This window comes from Aegilops tauschii, chromosome 6 (assembly GCF_002575655.3).
Source record: "Aegilops tauschii subsp. strangulata cultivar AL8/78 chromosome 6, Aet v6.0, whole genome shotgun sequence".
NCBI lineage: Eukaryota > Viridiplantae > Streptophyta > Magnoliopsida > Poales > Poaceae > Aegilops > Aegilops tauschii.
In genome coordinates, this window is record NC_053040.3 from 32,821,492 (window position 1) to 32,842,182 (window position 20,691).

At 47.6% G+C, this 20,691-nt stretch overlaps 3 protein-coding genes across 3 annotated transcripts; all 3 read right to left on the reverse strand.

The window, feature by feature from the left end:
- Positions 1-4,634: 4,634 nt before the first annotated feature.
- LOC141025747 (uncharacterized) lies at positions 4,635-10,489 on the reverse strand. Its single transcript, XM_073501665.1, has 4 exons — positions 10,327-10,489; positions 8,877-9,716; positions 8,247-8,335; positions 4,635-4,966 (listed from the first exon to the last, which is right to left on the reverse strand). The coding sequence occupies exons 1-3, from the start codon at positions 10,487-10,489 to the stop codon at positions 8,271-8,273; spliced, it is 1,068 nt and encodes a 355-aa protein (XP_073357766.1). The 3' UTR covers positions 4,635-4,966; positions 8,247-8,270.
- Positions 10,490-11,846: 1,357 nt separating this feature from the next.
- LOC141025748 (uncharacterized) lies at positions 11,847-14,198 on the reverse strand. The gene is made up of 2 exons (XM_073501666.1): positions 13,023-14,198; positions 11,847-12,155 (listed from the first exon to the last, which is right to left on the reverse strand). Exons 1-2 carry the CDS (start codon positions 14,196-14,198, stop codon positions 11,847-11,849), a joined length of 1,485 nt encoding a protein of 494 aa, XP_073357767.1.
- A 4,695-nt stretch (positions 14,199-18,893) lies between these two features.
- LOC109771072 (uncharacterized) lies at positions 18,894-20,677 on the reverse strand. Its single transcript, XM_020329782.1, has 3 exons — positions 20,131-20,677; positions 19,796-20,022; positions 18,894-18,923 (listed from the first exon to the last, which is right to left on the reverse strand). The coding sequence occupies exons 1-3, from the start codon at positions 20,675-20,677 to the stop codon at positions 18,894-18,896; spliced, it is 804 nt and encodes a 267-aa protein (XP_020185371.1).
- Between the last annotated feature and the right edge of the window lie 14 nt (positions 20,678-20,691).

Consider the following 20,691-nt stretch of genomic DNA (forward strand, 5'->3'; position numbering starts at 1 on the left):
CACTTCGGTTTTGGGATGAGGCTTTTCTTACAGCGTGTTACCTCATCAACCGTATGCCTACTCCGGTTCTCAACAAGGACACCCTTTGTTCCGTCTGTTCCATGTTCAGCCCAACTACTCCTCCCTTCGGATTTTCGGGTGTGCTTGCTGGCCTAGCCTTCGCAAGTACAATGCTCACAAGCTTGAGTTCCCTTCCAAGATGTGCGTTTTCCTTGGCTATAGTCCTTTGCATAAGGGCTATAAGTGTCTGGACCGTACCTCCGGTCGGATATACATCTTGAAGGAAATATGCCCTAGAGGCAATAATAAAGTTGTTATTTATATTTCCTTATATCATGATAAATGTTTATTATTCATGCTAGAATTGTATTAACCGGAAACTTAGTACATGTGTGAATACATAGACAAACAGAGTGTCACTAGTATGCCTCTACTTGACTAGCTCGTTGAATCAAAGATGGTTAAGTTTCCTAGCCATAGACATGAGTTGTCATTTGATTAATGGGATCACATCATTAGAGAAGGATGTGATTGAATTGACCCATTTCGTTAGCTTAGCACTTGATCGTTTAGTTTATTGCTATTGCTTTCTTCATGACTTATACATGTTCCTATGACTATGAGATTATGCAACTCCCGAATACCGGAGGAACACTTAGTGTGCTATCAAACGTCACAACGTAAATGGATGATTATAAAGATGCTCTACAGGTGTCTCCGATGGTGTTTGTTGAGTTGGCATAGATCGAGATTAGGATTTGTCACTCCGAGTATCGGAGAGGTATCTCTAGGCCCTCTCGGTAATGCACATCACTAGAAGCCTTCCAAGCAATGTGACTAATGAGTTAGTTGCGGGATGATGTATTACGGAACGAGTAAAGAGACTTGCCGGTAACGAGATTGAACTAGGTATTGAGATGCCGACGATCGAATCTCGGGCAAGTAACATATCGATGACAAAGGGAACAACGTATGTTGTTATGCGGTTTGACCGATAAAGATCTTCGTAGAATATGTAGGAACCAGTATGAGCATCCAGGTTCCACTATTGGTTATTGACCGGAGACGAGTCTCGATCATGTCTACATAGTTCTCGAACCCGTGGGGTCCGCACGCTTAACGTTCGGTATTATGAGTTTATGTGTTCTGATGTACCGAAGGTAGTTCAGAGTCCCGGATGTGATCACGGACATGACGAGGAGTCCCGACGGTAGTTCAGTTCCGGGAGGTTTCGGATAAAACCGGAGTGCCAGAGGGTTATCAGAACCCCCCCCCCCCGGGAAGTTATTGGGCCCTTAGTGGGCTTTAGGGGAGAGTGAGGGCAGCAGCCAGGAGGTGGCGCCCGCCCCCCCCCCCCCAAGGGAGTCCGAATTGGACTAGGGGAGGGGGCGCGGCCCCTCTTTCCCTCTCCCTCCCCCTCTCCTTCCTTCCCCCTCCTAGTAGAACTAGGAAAGGAGGAATCCTACTCCTACTAGGAGGAGGATTCCTCCTCCCTTGGCGCGCCCCCTAGGGCCGGCCGGCCTCCTCCTCCCCTCCTTTATATACGGGGGAGGGGGGCACACCATAGACACACAAGTTGATTATTTAGCCGTGTGCGGTGCCCCCTCCACAGATTTCCACCTCGGTCATATCGTTGTAGTGCTTAGGTGAAGCCCTGCGTCGGTAACTTTATCATCACCGTCATCACGCTGTCGTGCTGACGAAGCTCTCCCTCGACACTCAGCTGGATCTAGAGTTCGTGGGACATCACCGAGCTGAACGTGTTCGCAGAGGTGCCATACTTTCGGTACTAGGATCGGTCGGATCGTGAAGACGGACTACTACATGAACCGCGTTGTCATAACGCTTCCGCTTTCAGTCTACGAGGGTACGTGGACAACACTCTCCCCTCCCGTTGCTATGTGTCACCTAGATGGATCTTGCGTGTGCGTAGGATTTTTTTGAAATTATTGCATTCCCCAACACATCTCTCATGACGTTGTTTTTTATGAGAATGTGTTTCCTTATTCCAACACCGGCGTCTCGGTTGATCCTGCTTCCCTTGAACATGCCCTCACTTTTCCATCTAATGAACCAGTTCCGGATGTCCATGTGCATAAATATGACTTGTCCTATTTGTCACCTAACTTGTCCTCTGCAGGCGATGTTGCTTTCTGTTCTCCTTAGGTACTTGTTGCTGCTCCGCCGCCTCCTGACATGCTCGACGTGCATGCTCCGGATGTGCATGTCACGCCGCCCGATGCAGGCGCGACGACTTCACCAGATGGCGAGCCCGCGGTCGCGGCTGGGTCGTCACCCTCGCACGGTGCGTCACCCGGGCCGCCACCCTCGTCTGTCGCGTCGGGGTCGCCACCCTCGCCCGGTGCGTCACCCGGGTCGCCACCTTCGCCTGGGCCGGCCCAGCCCACGGTCATCCCTCGGCCCGTGTCGCCTGTCGCTGAGGCCTCCTCAGCCGCGACACCCCTGGCCGAGCCCTCGTCGCTGCCGTCTTCTTCTACCGGCGATACAATTCCGGGGCATGCTATGGTTACACATCATCGTGATCGTACGCGCAAGGAGAAGTCTTACACTGATGGCACGGTTCGGTATGATTCTCGTCGCCGCGCCGGTTTCCCACCATGATGCCTTGGGTGAACCTGCCTGGTGTGCCGCCATGTCTGAGGAATTTGCTGCTCTCCGTCACACTAATACCTGGGTGTTGGTGCCTCGGCCACCTGGTGTCAATATTGTGGGCTGCAAGTGGATTTTCAAAACCAAGCATCGTCTGGATGGGTGTATTGATAAGCAGAAAGCTCGCCTTGTTGCTCGCGGTTTCACTCAACAGCACGGGATTGACTATGGAGATACTTTTAGTTCGGTGGTGAAGCCTGCCACGGTTCGCTTGGTTCTGTCTCTTGCTGTGTCTCGTGGTTGGAGCCTCTGACTTGATGTGAGCAATGCCTTTTTACATGGTTTCTTGGCCGAAGATGTTTATATGCAGCAGCCACCCGGGTTTGAGGATCCCACTTATCCCTCTCATGTCTGCAAACTTCAGAGGTCTATCTATGGTCTCAAACAGTCGCCCCGTGCCTGGTATGCTCGCTTGAGTCAGCGCCTTTCGCAGCTCGGTTTTGTTGCCTCCAGATCAGATGCGTCTCTGTTCATCTTCTCACAGGGTGCAATTCAGATATACATGCTGGTGTACGTCGATGATATTGTGATTGCTGGCTCTACCTCCGCCGTGGTGGATCGCCTTGTGCAGTCATTGTCTGCTAGCTTTCCCGTCAAAGATTTGGGTCGCCTGGAGTACTTCCTTGGTTTGGAAGCGTCCTTTCATTCAGGGGACATGACCTTGATGCGGGAAAAGTATGCGTTCGATCTTCTTCATCGCGTCAACATGGAGAACTCCAAGGCCACTTCCACTCCGCTTGCTACATCCGAGAGTCTCTCACGTCATAGTGGTGCACTACTGGGTACTGATGACTCCTTCCGGTATCGCAGTGTGGTTGGAGCACTTCAGTATTTAACCCTCACTCGTGCTGATATCTCCTTCGCGGTGAACAAAGTGTGTCAATTCCTGTCTCAGCCTACGGAGGATCATTGGGAAGTAGTTAAGCGTATTCTGAGATATGTCAAAGGTATGCTAGACATGGGACTACGGATTGGTAAGTCCAAATTTACTTGAGTGAGTATATTCACCGATGCAGACTGGGCAGGCTGTGTTGATCATAGGCGCTCCACTGGTGGCTTTGCTATATTTGTTGGACCCAATCTTGTATCTTGGAGCTCAAAGAAGCAACCCACAGTCTCGAGGTCATGCACCGAGGCAGAGTATAAGGCATTGGCCAATGGCGCGGCTAAAGCCATTTGGATAGACTCAGTTCTCACAGAACTTGGAGTCCCACGGCAGCGTACACCTATATTGTGGTGTGATAAATTAGGGGCAACCTACCTAACGGCGAATCCAGTGTTTCATGCTCGGACTAAACATATTGAGATTAATTTCCATTTTGGGAGAGAACGAGTAGCTGCTTGTGAACTGGAAGTCAGGTTTATTTCTACAAATGAACAGTTAGCGGATGTATTTATTAAACCCGCTACTAGACAGATGCTAGACCGCTTTAGAACCAATTTGAATTTTATATGTAGTTCAGATTGAGGGGGCATGTAAAATAGGGTCTAGTATATTGTATTTGTACACGTGCCCGTATACGTATATAACTGTATTGTGATTATCTATATAACAAGACGTGAGGCTGGATGTCAACCACCCACGCAAAACCCTAAACCCTACGTCTAACTAGGGTGAGGAGCCATGGCGCACACAAATGGACGGGAGCACAAGGGAACAGAGCTCCAGGTTAAGAAGAGAGGACGCGGTGGGGATCACAGATCCGGCGAAGGTGGATGCAAGGGTGGCCGAAATGAGATCCCCCGTCGCGAGAGCGTTGGCATCCCGCAAGGAGTCAGCAAAAGGAACTTGCAGGCACGCTGGCTCTGTGTTTCATTTGAGCATCCAAACCAATCGTTAGCTAACTCATCCAGCAATTACCAGCATCTTTATTTTGTTGTTGTCGGGGAAAAGGCGTTCCCGGCATCCCAAAGAAAACAAAATTGCAATGAAACCCGGCCCTGGTTGAATCAGAAGCTATTTATGCAGTTGCAAATAACAACAGGTCGGACTACTTGTGCGATTTGATATTCGTCAAAATCTCAGCATAAGCATAGATATGCAGAAATATAACATCGGAAACTCCATGCTTGACACAACATGGAAGGTAATCAAACCCGCCAGCAGATGCACTCGCACTGAATTGCAAACAAGATCAATTGACAAGCGAGAACAACGCATTGTAAGTACTGATTTATTGAAGCAACCCAGTGTGCCTTCAACTTTCATGCCAGAATGTTTATCAGCGGAGAATAGAATATTCGTAGCGTGGTCATCAGCGGCCCGTTTCTCCATCTCCAGCCACCAAATCGAAACCTGCGGAGCAAGTAATAACATCATCAGTCAAAGAAACTTTGTAGCTTTCATTCAGGCAAAGCTGATGGAGGTATTCTCATAATTTCTGTATGACCAAAACAGTAATCATTAGCTTCACAATGGTGGAAATCGTGCCAAAAGCTCCAAAGAACCAACATTATCAGACAGAACCAACATCTCAAACAGAGAACAACGATAGGTAGTTTGTATTGTGGTTAGTACCCTTTCAACTTCAAATATGAGATGCACTCCCTCCGTCCCGAATTACTTTTCGCACAAATGGATAGAAATGGATGTATCAAGAACTTAAAATACGTCTAGACACATCAATTTCCGCGTCAAGTAATTCCGGATGGAGGGAGTATTTGGCAACACAAGTCTGAGTAGAGGCTGAAAGAACAGTGAGCATACGAGGGGCTCATGGAGTACGAACATCTAGATAGCTCATAGGCATACTTCAAAAAATGTACCGGCTAGCTAGTCACTAACAGATCGAATTTGATCAAATTCATGCAGTACAAGCCTCAAGAAAGGGGCAGTGCATCATTTAATACTTTGATCGAATTTGACCCAAAATAACTGCATTGTTTTTACTCTGCACAGCATCAAAGAGTAGTACTTTCACCACTACTTTGATAATAATAGACTAGTAAAAATATAACATGTTAGGGATGTAGACAATTTTTATCATGAAACTAGTCATGCCATTTTGATCCTGAGTCCAATATGATTTATTAAAGGTACATGGTGGTCCAAGTTGAAGAAACTATACTGCACACAAAGCATAGCTGCACAAAGTTTGTACAAGCTAAATTATATTAGTGGCTAATGATCAGTTACACAATGTTCAAGAAAGCGGTAAGCGTAAGCGGAGCGGAAGGCCATAGCTTAGAGCAATGGCCAATTAAGCACAGCTTAACCGGGATTAAGCTTTTTTTAATTGGCCAGAATTTGGCTGTTTTTGAATAATATGCACAAAGAAAACAGGAAATATAGCACATAGGTAACTGAAAAACTGAAATAGCATACAAGCTTGAGGTTCAGTGGTTCACACACCACAATAAATAGCCAAATAACACATAAGGATAAGGTTCAGTGGTTCACACAGCAAGCATAAATGCATAATATTGTCTTAGAGCATATAAGATAAATGGCAGCTGCAGGAAAGCAGCAGCCAAACAGCAGCCCCAGCCCAGCCCAAGCAGTAGTTCAGATCCAGTCTGGGGACGAGGAGGAAGAATGCATGGAGCTGAGTTGGATGCAGAACAGGAACAGCCGCCACTGGAGCTCTCTTCTCCCCCCTCCCCTTCTAACCTAGTAAACCCTAGCCGAACAGGCCAGTATTGGGCCAGGCCTTTGTACCCCCCTTTTACCTCCAGCCCGTGGCCCATTCCTCGCTTTTTGAACGCTTACGCGCGCTCAGCAACCGCTTAGCCAGCGCTCAGCGCTAAAGCGGCCGCTAAATCCCGATTTTTTTTCACTTAACCTAAAACTTCCGCCTAGGGCAGAAGCGAAGCGTTTAGCTGTGGCTTAGCACTTAAGCGCACTTAAGCGGCGCCTAAAAACACTTTCTTGAACATTGCAGTTACATATATAAGCAAGTTTGATGGCAGCAAAACAAGCTGAGAAAATGATTAACCAAACAGCCTAGAACTGGAATGATCATCCATAAAACTACAACAACTGCAAGCAAAACGATATACAGAGGTATAAGATTCAACAAGAGATTTTAAAAAGGCACTCCTCATGTACTGTGACAATTGTCAGTTCACTAGGTATGAGGAGGAATGTGAAATGACAATTCTATAGTTCCGTATAAAGGAAATTTGAAAACAAATGCTCAGGTATTGTTAGTTCTCAATTACTTGTTCAGACGGGACATCATGCAAATCACATTAGGACTTGATAGAGCTATAGCCACAGTAAAAAAATTTAAAGGTGATGCAACAATGAGTAAAACTGTACAAGTAATATGGAAATATATCCCTGAAGCACGAACATGTGCATTGGTCATTGAAGGGCTGGAGGGAGAAGAGTTGACACCACAAGAAGAAACTTGTGGAGTACTACAGACTAAGGAGAAGGTAAACCAAAAGGAAAACTAAGGAGGAGGTAAACCAAAAGGAAAGACACTGGAAGCAAGGGAGGGCAAACAAAAGAGCACATCCAATGGATAGGGGCATAGGGCGCATAACATCAGTAGATAAAACAAGCAAAATGTTATTAGTGATGAAAGCAGTTTCTAAGATGCGATTTTGATTTCGATACAAACTATAGAGGTCCAGGTGGCAAAAATTGAAGAAACTAGACTGTAGTGGACAAAGCATAGCTACAGACAGATTGGACTTTTTACCAGTGGAATGACGTGTAGCTAATGGTCAATTATATCTATATATGCATGATGCAAATTTAGTGGACAACAAGGGAAACAGCTTAACACTAGAATGATTGTCCATAAACTACAATAACTGCAGGCAAAACGATAGACAACATTACAAGATTCAATGAAGCAGTACTCTACAACTATTGTGACAAACTGACAATCATTAGTTCACTAGGTATCACAATGATCCAACATAAGAAGCAATGTGAAATGTCATAGCTATAATAAGACTATAAAATAAAGTAAGTCTAAAACCAAATGGTCAGCAATTGTTATGATCAATTACTTGCGTAGACAGGACCAACATGCAAGTTACACTACGACTTTATAGAGTCTTAACCACATAATAAAGTTTAAGGCAACGTAGTAACGAGTAAATGTTAAACAGAAATATGCCATCGAAGCGCAGTAAAGTGTAAGCAGTTCATTTGCTATCACTTAGCATGATGGCACTCTCATCTCTGAGCAGGCACGAGTACATGCACAAATAGAGAATGGGGAAGGCTCCTACTTAACCAAACCACAAGTAATTGGAGGAGCGATAGGAAGAAGAACCCACACTACCAGAAGGAACTGGGGGAGTACTAAGGAGGAGGTAACTGAAAGCTAGGCACTTGGAGCGAGAAGGCAAGCAAAAAAAGCACATCCAGTAGAGAGAGGGAGCGGTAAAACATCGGAATGCATGAGGAAGATAACAGAGAGGTGATGGGGAAGGGATGAGGAAGCAGGGCCTACAGAAAAGATTCAAGATGCAGCCTACCATCAAAGCATAAGACGTGCCTATGTGGGCAACAGCTAATAAATTTGGTACTTGAGAAATGGCAGTAAAAAGATAGCAGTACATATCTTGAAGAAACATATCTAATACCTCAACATACATGCCGAATACAAGCTTACCTGCTCAACCAGTGCATCATATATCTAACAGACAATCTTCTTAAGCGTTTTGCGTGGAACATCAGCTGCATCAGGGTGACCGCCATTACCTGTTTTTGCAAGCATCAGAAGTCAAACAACCAAAATGGCATACCAACAAAAAGCCAAATAGACACGAGGAGACATCTACGAGATATTTACAAAAACTCATAGTTCCCGTTTTGATACAGCACTAGGGATAGACAGGGAAAAAATAAACCACACATACCTTCAAATTTAAAGAATAGTCCGACAGAAGTATATACTGATGAATATCATAAAAATGAAAAACAAGCACTCAGACTATTTAGCTGGTCAAATAGACAATTTATCCAGAATTATTAAGCTTGTTCCATGCCATATCGGGAAAAAAATATAATCAGACTAATCCTAGCAAAAAAGTGATCCTAAGTCCTAGCTACTCAGATTTAAATTATGTTTAAATATATTCAGCATTAATGATGAAACGGACTCAATTTATAAGTTTTCCCTGGTACATAACTACATATGGACTTGGTACTTGTAAATTTCGAACAAATTTGACATTATGGATTTAAGTTAATTAGCATGATCAGCATAGATAACAATGCCGAGTGAAAATATTACTCTTACCTGTAGTGCAGACACTTTCGAATGCATGATATTGAGAACCTACATTGTGAAGTTTCTTGACCTCTAATGGCTCAAACTGGACCGTGTAGAGGGAGGAAGGTGTAGACAAGACCACCACATGATTATACTCAGCAAACCCTTCTATGAATATGTGCCCCGCCTCCTTCTGTGGATTCAAGGAGAGAAGATTGTCCAATTCAATAGTTCTTCCCAGCACCCATGAGGTATCACCATCATGCTGGCTGTTCCTCCTCCAGAAGTGTGCGTTGCAGCCTGACAACGTGAGTAAACCAAGTCCACGACCCCTTTCTGTTATCACACAGATCTCATGGTCTTTGGTGTGGTGCAGGTCTGGCACACGTTCCACGCTTAGGCTCTCCCTCTCCACGTCAAATTCAAGGATACTGCTTGGACAAGGAGCGTGGCTGAAGGCCTCAGTTAGGCTCGTCGGTCTGTCAGAGAGAAGCCAGTAAAGGGAATCCCCAACCAGCAGGGAGTGCATCTTCGAAAAATTCATGGCAGGAGGGCTGCCCACAGAAGCTTTGGGTGGAAGCATGGTTGAGACGAGATTACCCCAATCACGGGTCTTGGACGAGTAGACGCAGGCGATTGCTCGTGAACCCTCAACGGCCACCAGGACAACCTTGAAGTCGTCGTCGACTCTCGCATCTCGAAGCACCGCTCCGTTGACCCGTGCAGACAGAGTCCGTGCTGGAGGGGGGTCGATGAAGTGGCGGACGCCGGTGACGGGGTCCCACACCAGGAACTGGTACTCCACGCCGAGGACAGGGCCGGTCCTGAGATTTTGGGGGCCCGGGGCGAAACTAAAATCCGGGGGCCCTTAACTAAAGCATCAAAATAATAGACTATAATGAAAATAGAAAACGATACGTGATGCAAACTCATGTTTATGTCATGCTTAAACTACAACTGTAGGAGTATATTATTTTAGGACCGGAACGACAAAAAACTCTAGAATAGTCCTAAAGAATTTGCATCCAAAATGCATAGTTGGATTCACATTTTTAGTTCTTGGAATGACTATGGCAAGACTATTAGTACAAATTAGTATATCTGGGAAATTAAATAGAGGAGCAAAATCCATGCAGCTGATGTGAAAAATATTCTTTCTTATATTCAAAAATTAAATACCTTCATATTTTTAAACAACAAATCTGTGGTGCTGCGATATTGCAAAGTTACTCCCACCTAGCGAGTTGTGCAAATGATTAAATTAAGAGATAATTACAGATTGTGCCGTCATTGCTCAACTCATATATAACCAACCGCCATGAGCAGCATCCAGAACCTGGTTCTTCCCTTGATCTATTTGATGATGAGATCTATACCAGGACCACCACATGAACATCAATATTAAACTGAAGAACTAGAACGATTAACTGTACTCTGTACAAACAAGGGACGATGTCGACTGGCCGGCAATACTCACCTCTACAGACGACACACAACAGCTCCGGTCCGCCGCTGATCTCCGGCGCGCACCCGTCGCTCCGTCCCTTGAGATCTGGGCTTCCTCCTTGAGCAAGCTTTGGTTCATCTGTCATAATCTGGGCGTGAGGAGGAGGAGCAAAGGCGGCGGCTGCTGCGTACATGATGGCGATGCATGCGTGGGTTTCTGGGTGGATCCCGCGAGTAGATGCGTGAGTGACGGCGATGTAAGTCACGCTGCATCACGAGAGCTGCTACTACTTGGGCTATGGGCCAGCCCTAATGATCTTTTTTACTGCACCCATGAAATTATAGGCCTAATGCAATACATAATTGGGGGCCCCTCCACAGTGGGGGCCCGGGGCGGCCGCCCCCCCTGCCCCCCCTCAGGGCCGGACGGGGCTTGCCCGCTCCCCGCCTATACTCCCATCCGTGCTCCCATCTGGTTCAACGGACGTGATTGTTTTATGTGAAGGCTCACGCCCCTTTCCTTCTCCTGCGTCTCTTTTCTTCGTCCCTTCCTCAGTCGTCGATCATGGCGTTCGCCTCGCGCGATCCCAAAAATCTCCAGCCGTCTCCTATCAATTTCGCAACCCATGGACGTAGCAATCGACCCCAAAATAAATTGACATAACAATAAAAAGTCAGATGTGCGCGGGCTAAGCTGGATGTGTAGCGATGTCTATATACATCTCGAGGATGTATGTCGAAGGTCTGGTAATGGCAGGGCGGCGCATAGACTCGGGTCTCGGGTCTAGCCGAGGCGGCTGAGAGAGCAAGGAACGCGATCATGTGGGCGCCATGGTGACGGCGCACAGTTTGAGCAGCGGGCTGTGCGCCACCAAGGACGGCTCGAACGTCGTACCTGCTCAGGCCGCATGGTCGGCGCCACCAGCGACCAGTCACCAGATCCCCAGCTGCTAGTTGACATATCCTCATCGCCTAAGTAGCAGTGTAGCACCCAGCACTCTGGTGAGAATTGAGATAGGAAAGATCGATCAATTGATCATTCGATCAACTGGTGTGTATATGAACGCTTGCCAGAGCTGATCACGAAAGCTGACATGAATAAAGGCTGATATCATATGGTATGCGTATACGACGGCCTGAGGGCACCACGGTGCAGTGCGGGTAGGGGCTAGGACATGCCATAGATGCTACTTAGCTAGTCCCGAGCGAGCGAAGGGCTGCGGACTGCACGCGTAATTTTACCGGCGCCGCTCTATCTTTTTCATGGCCACGGCATGCAAGGACCCCCTGCTGCAGTAGCACGAGGAACCCCTTCCGCCACAGCGTTCTGTGTTCTCATCGCCGGGCGACTCGGGACTAGCCGGCTGGAGATTTTTGGGACCGCGCGAGGCGGACGCCATGATCGACGACTGAGGAAGGGACGAAGAAAAGAGACGCAGGAGAAGGAAAGGGGAGGTGCAGACGTGGGCCTTCACATAAAACAATCATGTCCGTTGAACCAGATGGGAGCACGGATGGAAGTATAGGCGGGGAGCAGGCAAGCCCGGTCCCTCAGGGCCGGCCCTGGCCGAGGAAGATGAGCACGAGGCCATGGCGGCAGCTGAGCATCTGGCTGCCTTCCTTACCCTTCATGTTGAAGCGCTTGGTGGGGAAGCGATTGGGGGCGCCCATAAGCGACCCGAAGCCGAGGAGGCGGCGGACCTCGTCCGCGACGAAGAAACCGACGAGGGGAGGGTTGGGGCGGTGGTGGAGGCGGAAGCGGCGGAAGAAGTCGGGGTCGGAGATGAGGCGGCGCCAGCGCGTGCAGACGGCGGAGGCAAGGGGGAGGGAGGACGGAAGTGGAGAGAGGCGGAGGAGGATCTTGAGCAGATCTTCCTCTTCCAGCGACGGCGGCGGCGGCGCCGGCGTCGACGGCGGGGGAGGCGGCGGCCCGTCATCTCAATCTCCTGACGCCTCATGCGGGGAAGGGGAATGGAAATGGTGTGGACTGGAGTCTGACTCTGGTCGAAGGCCACGATGTGTGTGAGTGAGTGAAGTGGATCGATCCTGAATGCGAGATTGAAGCCCAGGACGCGAAATGGATCGGCCCATATACTGGTAGTTAGGTTTTTACCATGAGACTATAGTTTTTTTTTCAACACAATACAAGCGCAGATATTCACACACACTCAATCCCATGGACGCACGCACGCACATCTTGCCCTTATAAGCACCTCCGAGATATTGTGCCGGCACAACATTTGCGATCGAGGAAGTCGCCGCAGACGCATTTGTTGTCGGCGAAAACGTCTGCCACTAAACGCACATCGCGCGAAAGATCTGAAATAAATTCCGAAGAAGGCGACCACCAATATTAAGTCTAGAACTATAAACCCTGATAAGTAGGTTTCACCACAAGACTACAGTTCGCACCACGAGACTAAAGTTGTTCACTGAACAAAATAACATTCTCTTTCGAAACCAAAAAAAGTATCTATGAAGATTCATATATATATATATATATATATATATATATATATATATATATATAGAGTCGCAGAGTACATGCATTTTTTCACAAAATGTAACAAACAAAGATGACAACCTTTGCTCAAACTAAATAAGAGATGTGAGACTACTTATTATCACTTTCGTAACATGAAAGGATGTGCACGGCATTCCAACAACAACTATTGAGAAATTAACTTTAGATGCCAGTGTAAAGTCATGTCCTTACATACACCATACACTTTCAAATGGATAATAGTAAGCAACACTTCTAGATCCAGGAAGCTTCTTGAACTGCAACGACTCGAGATGGAACGCGACGATGCCGATTTTTGTGTACAAGAACACCGCATTATTGTTCTCGGCAAACCCAATTACCTTAATAACGTGTTCATTCCTATTTGGATCCATGGGAATTTTCAGTAGTTTGTCCAGTTCAATAATTTTTTCCATCACCCATGAAGCAATACCATCATATTTGATCTTCCTCTTCCATAATTGGGCGTTGAAGCCTGACAGGGAGAGGAAACCCAGCCCACCATCTTCTGCTTGCGTAATCGAGAACCGATCATTGCTCCCAGTCTCACTCCCAGCACCCACACACACCGGCAACCCTATCACAGCAAGGCTTTGCCTCTCCAAATCAAACTCGAGAATTCCAACCGAGCCCGCTCCCAGCAGCCAGTATAGGGAATTCCTAACCAACACAGCGGGTTCAAAGGATATACCGTTAAAACACCAGCCGGAAAAAGGGTCTGTAGTGTCCATTAGTGGCAACGATGTTGATGTTGAAACGAGATTGCTCCATACACCGGTCTCTGACGAGTAAACACTTGCGACCGCTCGTCTTTTGTCGCTGTTGCCTATCAAGACCACCTGGAAGTGGTCAAAATTTCCTGTAGCCCGAAGCACTGCTCCATTGAATCGGTTCCCTGTATCGATCCCCAGGGGAATGCCAGGGTCGTGCTGCTCACCAGTGACAGGATCCCACACCAGAATATGGTGCTTTAGCGGTTCGAAGTCTCGGACATGGACCAGTACGAGGCCATGGCGGCATCCAAAGGTGGAGAAGTTTTGGTCGTCACGTTGAGGCTGCAAGGACAATCGCCCAGGTGGGATACGGTCTGGGCCCTTCAGAGTAGGTACGAAGGAGATGTCTGGAAGATGTCGGTTGTAGAAACCAATGATGGGAAGATTGCGGCGGTGGTAGCGACAGAAGCGGCGGGAGAAGCCTGGGTCCGTGACGAGGAGGCGCCATTGCCTACATACGGCGGAGGCACGAGGGAGGGACGACGGCTGCGGGGGCAGGCGAAGGAGGATCTCCAAGAGAAGGTCATCATCTTCGAGGGGCCCCACCACCGGCGAGCGGGGATGCCGGGGGATGCTACTACCCGTCTCACCCTCCTCACGCCTCATGCCGGATGCGGTGGAGTCTCGGCGAAGCAATAGCAGTAGAAGCCCAAAGTGAACGGCGAAGCAGTAGGGCACCTTCAACTTGTAATATTAGCTGCCGGGATGAACTGCTGAGCGGAGCTCGAGATATTTTAGTGATCAAATATCCATATCTGAATCCCTAGTAGACGCTACAGCCTACAGCTCATTATATATGCAGGACATGACCAACTTCTTTGCAAGGAACGTGACGTACTGAAGTCCGATTCTACCCCATGGTAACAATCCGAACACGGTTCAAACTGACACTTCTATGACGGAAGCAGTTGCACGTATACAACCTGAACTCTGATTCAAACCTAGGATCCGGTTGAGACCCACATACCTCACCTATTATCAAACATTCAAAGGGATGATATAAATTTAGCCCGACAAAAATCAAAATGGAGTAATCCCGCAAAAAATAAATCTAATTGCAGTAAATTTGTAATTTTCCCAGTTATGAATGGACTTGCCACACGCAGGAACAATAATTACAAATTGCCTTACTAGGTAAATTTGTAATTTTCCAGATTTGAAGAAAAGTGTTAAAATGAACAATACTTCATAAAATCCATACCATGTCCTGACTATGGATTTTTTAGATTATTAGCAATATCGGGAGAGAACGCTACATTGTATTGAAGATATTTATCTACCCTTAAGCCTCCAAGAAAAGGCGGCTAGGGTTTCTGCCTCCCGTTGGCGGCGCCGCCGATCTCCCACATCTCCTGGGTGCGCGGTGGATCCCGGCGCTTGCCGGTGGGAGGGCTCCGTTTTCAGGTGCTTCTTCAAGTTTTGTTAGGGTTTGTGTCCTACTCAAGAAGACGAGACGGCGGTGGCTTCTTGAAGATGGAATAAGGTTCTCCCTGCCTAGCCCCCGTCCCAATGGTGTGTCTAGCATCGTCGGAGAGCGTGTGGAGGTGTGTCTTCAGCAGATCTCACGAGATTTGGTCGGTGGTTGTCTTTGATGGATCCGCTCAGATCCGGTCTTTGTTCGTCTTTGTTCATGTGTCTTCAGGTTGGATCCTTCCGATCTAAAATTCTCTTCATCGGCGGCTGTTGCTGTTATGGGGCGTTGGTCCTATGGGACCTTAGCACGACGACTTTCCGATTGTCTACTACAACAAGTTGTGCCCGGCTCCGGGGAGGGAGGGGCGATGACGGCGGCGTGCCTTCGGCTCGCTTCAGTGCTTGTAGTCGTCGCTAGGTGGTCTATGAATCTGGATGTAATTCTTATTATTTCTGGTGTTTGTTGTACTGCCATGATTGAAGATGAATAGATCGACAGTTTCCCGCAAAAAAATCCTAGCGAATACTAGTCTAAAAAAACAAGTACCTAGTGAGCTATGTATGTCACTCTTAGAGCATCTCCAGCCGTTGAGCCCCTCAGGAGGCATTATTTTCGACGCTTGGGGGCTGCCGGCGAAACATTTGGCACTGGGGTCAAAATTTTCCTAGCCGTCTCCCCAAAAGGTTGTTCCTTTCTTTTTTTCGATTTTATTGTGCATGTCATTTCCACAAACACGTTGTGGGCACCGCAGCTCGGAGACAATGACGCTGGCCGTGAAGGCGTGGATCGCCGGGGAGGCGAGCTCGGCGGTGGCGAGCTTTCGCTGGAAGAGCCAGGAGCCGCCTGCCTCGCTGAGCCACTGGCAATGGCGTCGTAGCAGCAGAGCCGGAAGGATGCCGCCTTGTCGAAGCGAGAGGAAGGCGGCCACGACATCAGCCTGGACGAGATCGGCAAGTTTCGCGCGTAGCCGCAGCAGAACTCGGCGGAAGCCATCCGCCCGGCGCCACGGTGGTCTCCTACCAGGAGCACAAGGACCTTCCCGAGGGCGCCCAGCTGGGCCGCGCGCACGAGCTCGGTATCCAGGCTGGGGCCACGGCCGCCCTGGCCGCGCCCGCCCCCGAAGAATCGCGCCGCGGCGCGGGCGAGCGGATCATCGTGGAGGAGCGGCGGGCACCTTGGTGTGGACGGGGTTGTGTCGGAGCAACAGCTGCCCAGGCCACGTCCGCCCAAGGCCACGCCCGTCCACCACGGCGCGCTGCCATTTCACCGCGACGCCGACGACGTGGCCTTCGCGGACCACCACGCTGACGACGCCCCGCCGCAGACGACCACACGGCGCGCCGCCCCAGACCGCGTTGGCCTCCGCGACCACCACCGTCGGGAGGCCCTCCGCGGCGGCCTTCGTCTCAAGTTGTTAGCGGTGAGGAGCACCTCCCACCCGAGGGCCGCGCGGTGGCGGGGGGCTCCGCCTCCTCAGCAGCAGAGCTCGACGCAGACGACGTGCCGTGGTTGAATTGGAGAGAGAAAGGATGGTAAAAGGAGTGAGGAGACTGCCAGATGGGGTCATTGCATGCAAAAAATAGATCTGGCGCCCCCAGCTGCCCCCCAGGGGGCTGGGTTTGCCATGCGACTGCCGGCGACAATTCAGCGCAAATCCGGCGAAATTTGACGTTTTGGGGGCCTGAGTGAGGCGTTTTTTACCCGCCGGCGCCCAAAAAGTGGCTCTGGGGCTTCTGTGGGGGGGGGGGGGGGGGGGGGGGGGGGACGGCTGGAGATGCCCTTAGATGGTCCAAGCTAGCTTTTCATGATCCCAACTTTCAACTTTACTCCCTCGTTCCTAAATATAATATGTTTTAGTTTTTCTCTATTTCCTCATATTCATATGCATATAAACACGTTTTAGTGTGTATATTCACTCATTTTAATCCGTTTGCAGTCCATATTGTAATATCTAAAACATCTTATAATTAGAAACCAAGGGGGTAGATATCTATATCTATAGATATACCTACTAATAAATGGAGGAAGATTTTTTGGTCTCCTTCCGTCACCCCTTCCTATCTGGTAATTTTGTGTAAACCACAAAGATTGACAGCTTTAGATTTAGAAGAAGGATTGTTTCTTCGATCTCCTTCCATAATCCCTTTGCACGCGAAAGAAGAAACGTTTTGTCCCTTGCATCCTAACTAATTTTCCCTTTGTCCAATCTTCCTCGTGCCATTTCTCCCCTGATCCCACCTCACACCTTCATGTTTCAAATCAGGGGTCATGTTTCCTCCAAAGTAGGTTTGAGGTGGAGACACAGCCGCCGGTCCGAGAGCATTAGGCCAAGGAGGGGAGGGTTGCGGCGGTAGCAGAGGCGAAAGTGGCGGAGGAATCAGGGGTTGAAGGCGCGGGGGAGGGAGGACGACAGTGGAGGGAGGCCAAGGAGGATCTCAGTGGGCAGGTCTTCCACTTCCAGCAGCGGCGCCGATCGGAGGGAGGCAGATGCCGGGGTTAATTCTCCTTAAAAAAACTCATTCTAGCCGTTCCTGAATGTTAAGGAAAGCAAAATAATTCAAATTACATTTCACGGAATTAGATAAACATCCACCAGGAACAACACAAAAAATGGGACATAAGCAAAAATTCAACGTAGAATTCTCCCTTCCTTATATAACATGGGACGCAATCAAAAGAAAACTGTGAAGACATGACCGCATGCAAAATAAGAGAAAGACCATTTGAGAAGTGCTAATTAACATACCAAGTCATTATATCTTTATTGCCTAATTGTCCACTGAAATTAGATTATAGGCGGGAGTGAACAAATTCAGCTATCAAATACCTCCAAGTCCACAACATAGATAACCGGTGCATCCTACATGGAGGGTAAATTTCCACGTGGATCATAGCAAACAAGCCACTTATGCATCTCAGCCACTGGCATTAGTAAAACCAATTTGCACAAGACATTCCTGGCATGATTTTGCATGACTTGAATAGTAAACATTAGCTTCACCATCTTGGACTGTACCAAAAGCTCCAACGTTGAATCACGTAAGAATTATTTGACAAAACAGACATTAGACACAGAGAACATGTAGTTTGTAGTGTAGTGGCACCCCTTCAACTTCTATCATTAGCAGTTTTTAGCAACATCTAGTCTGAGAAGCTAAAATTAAAGGGTATCTAATTAAGGGGTTCATGAAGTAGGGACGCAGAAACATCTGGCTTCTAGCTCATAGGGTACTTTTAGAAATACACAAGCTAGCAAAGTTATTGATAAATCAAATTTAATTCAATTCATGCTAGTAGAAACCTCGGGATCATGCATCAACTTATTAATAGATAAGCTTCCTTTAGTCCAAACCAGATGTCCATAAAAAACAATACTTTGCCTACTACTTCTAATGATATGTAATATGTTCGTAAAAAGTGCAATCTGTGATCAAAGCAATATTAGTGGTGAATCTAGTCATACCATTTTGATCATGTTTTTTAATAGAAAGCGTTAAACATCTACCATGGCCAAATTGTAGAAATTAGATTGCCAGAAAGCAAAGCTACATACAGTTCAGACCAGACAATGGCCAATGACATATGCAACTTAGTTAGGCTGACGATGAGAGATATGCTGAGAAAATATGTGAGCAAGCAGCCTAACACTAGAATAATCGTCCACAAAACTACAATGACTCCAAGAAAAAACAAAGGTATGTTATTCTTCATTAGTTCACTGCACACTTGAATATACGTAGAAATAGACTTGTCACTCTTAACAGGATTGTTCTACAAGTGGTGAAATTGGAAACTGTTTTATAAAGTTTAAACCAAGTCCTTCATATGGATTTACTATTATTAGCAAGATCAGCAGACATAATAAAATTGAATGACAGAAGTTATCTTTAAGCTTCCAAGAGAATGTATAGAGCTAGCTGTAAACAAATATAAGACATTTTAGGACCTAAAACGTCTTACATTTGTTTACAAAGGGAGTACCTCATCTTGAGAGAATAAAACTGCACTGTAACTATGCACTAGCAATACCATTATACAACTCACATATTTTTCTATAAAGAATTTGTCAATCTTGGTCTATATTATTTGTATGTATATTCATATGCGTACTCATCTAGTGGAGACAGTTTGGTAGATATGAAATCCCAAAATAATGTTATTGAAAACAACATCGCTGAGCTAAACTAAACTAGGAACCGATGCCGCTAAGAGATATTATTCCAGATCATAATGATTACATAAATACCATCAAAAGGCTTCCGAACAGAACAACATCACAATACGGTAAAGATATCATGAAGCATCAAATCAAAGTAAATTGTGTATTAAGACAATATCACTGCCCGCCCCTCTTTTATCTGCTCCAATCACGGAAACCACAATACATTAGAGCGGCGATAGCCATTGGGTACAGAAGCAGATTTGGGGACCTAAACTAAACTACGCCAACTAATTTTGTTTCCTACATAAAATACCACCAAGAGACATCCGGGCAAAACAACATGACTACAAGTTAAAGAGATCATCAAGCATCAAAATAAATAATCGATACAACACCACTTAAAAATAGTTAGCTCAACAATGAAGGCCGTGTATTACTTGCAGTATAGACACTTTCGAATGGAAGATATTGTTGTAATTTGTAGCCATCAAGATGTTCTAACTGCAATGACTGAAGGTGAACCATGAAATGGCGACCAACCGCCATCAAGAGCAACACATTGTTGTTCTCAGCTAATCCTAGCATCCATAGGTGATTTCCCTCCTTTGCTAACCTTGGGGAAAGTACCTTGTCCAGTTCAATAGTTCTTTCCAACATCCATGAAGCAACACCATCAAAATCGATCTTCCTCCACAATTCGGCAGTGAAACCTGAGATGAAGAGAAAACCAAGACCACCACCCTCTGCTCGCATAACCCTGAAGTGAGTATTGTTACGCCTGTCATGGAAACTGAGTGGGGGCAGAGTTACCATTGTTAGGCCTTGCCTATCCAAATCAAACTTCAGGATTCTTTCTGAAAGCAGCCAGTAAAGAGAATTCCCAATCAGCACAGAGGGCAACTCACGAACCACCATGGATGAACCGGCGTAATCCGATGGAAGCGGTGTCGAGATTAAATTACCCCACGCGCCAGTTTTGGACGAGAAAACACATGCGAGCCCACGTCGTTTCTTGTCAGGTCCTACCAAGACCACTTGGAAGTGCTGGACGAGTCCTGCGGCGCGAACCACCGCCCCGCTGATCGCGCCCATGCCAAACCCTAGGGGAACGTCAATGTGGTGTTGGTCATCAGATACCGAGTCCCAAACCATGAACTGGTTCTGCCAACGGAGAAAGACGAGTACGAGGCCATGGCGGCAGTCGAGGGTCCAGAAGTGGTTGCTGCAGGGTATCTTCCTCGACAGTAGCCCCGAGGGGACACAATTGGGGGCATCCAGTGCAGGCAGGAAGGAGACGTCGCGTAAGGAATGGGCGAAGAACCCGAGGAGGGGAACTTTGCTGCGATGGTGGGCGTGGAAGCGGCGGACGAAGCCGGGGGCGGAGACGAGGCAACGCCAGCGCCTGCAGACGAGGGAGGCACGCGGGAGGGACGACGGGAGCGGCGGAAGGAGGAGGAGGATCTCGGAGAGCAGATCGTCGTCCTCGAGCGGCGCCGCTGCCGATGGCATCTCTCCCTGCTCGG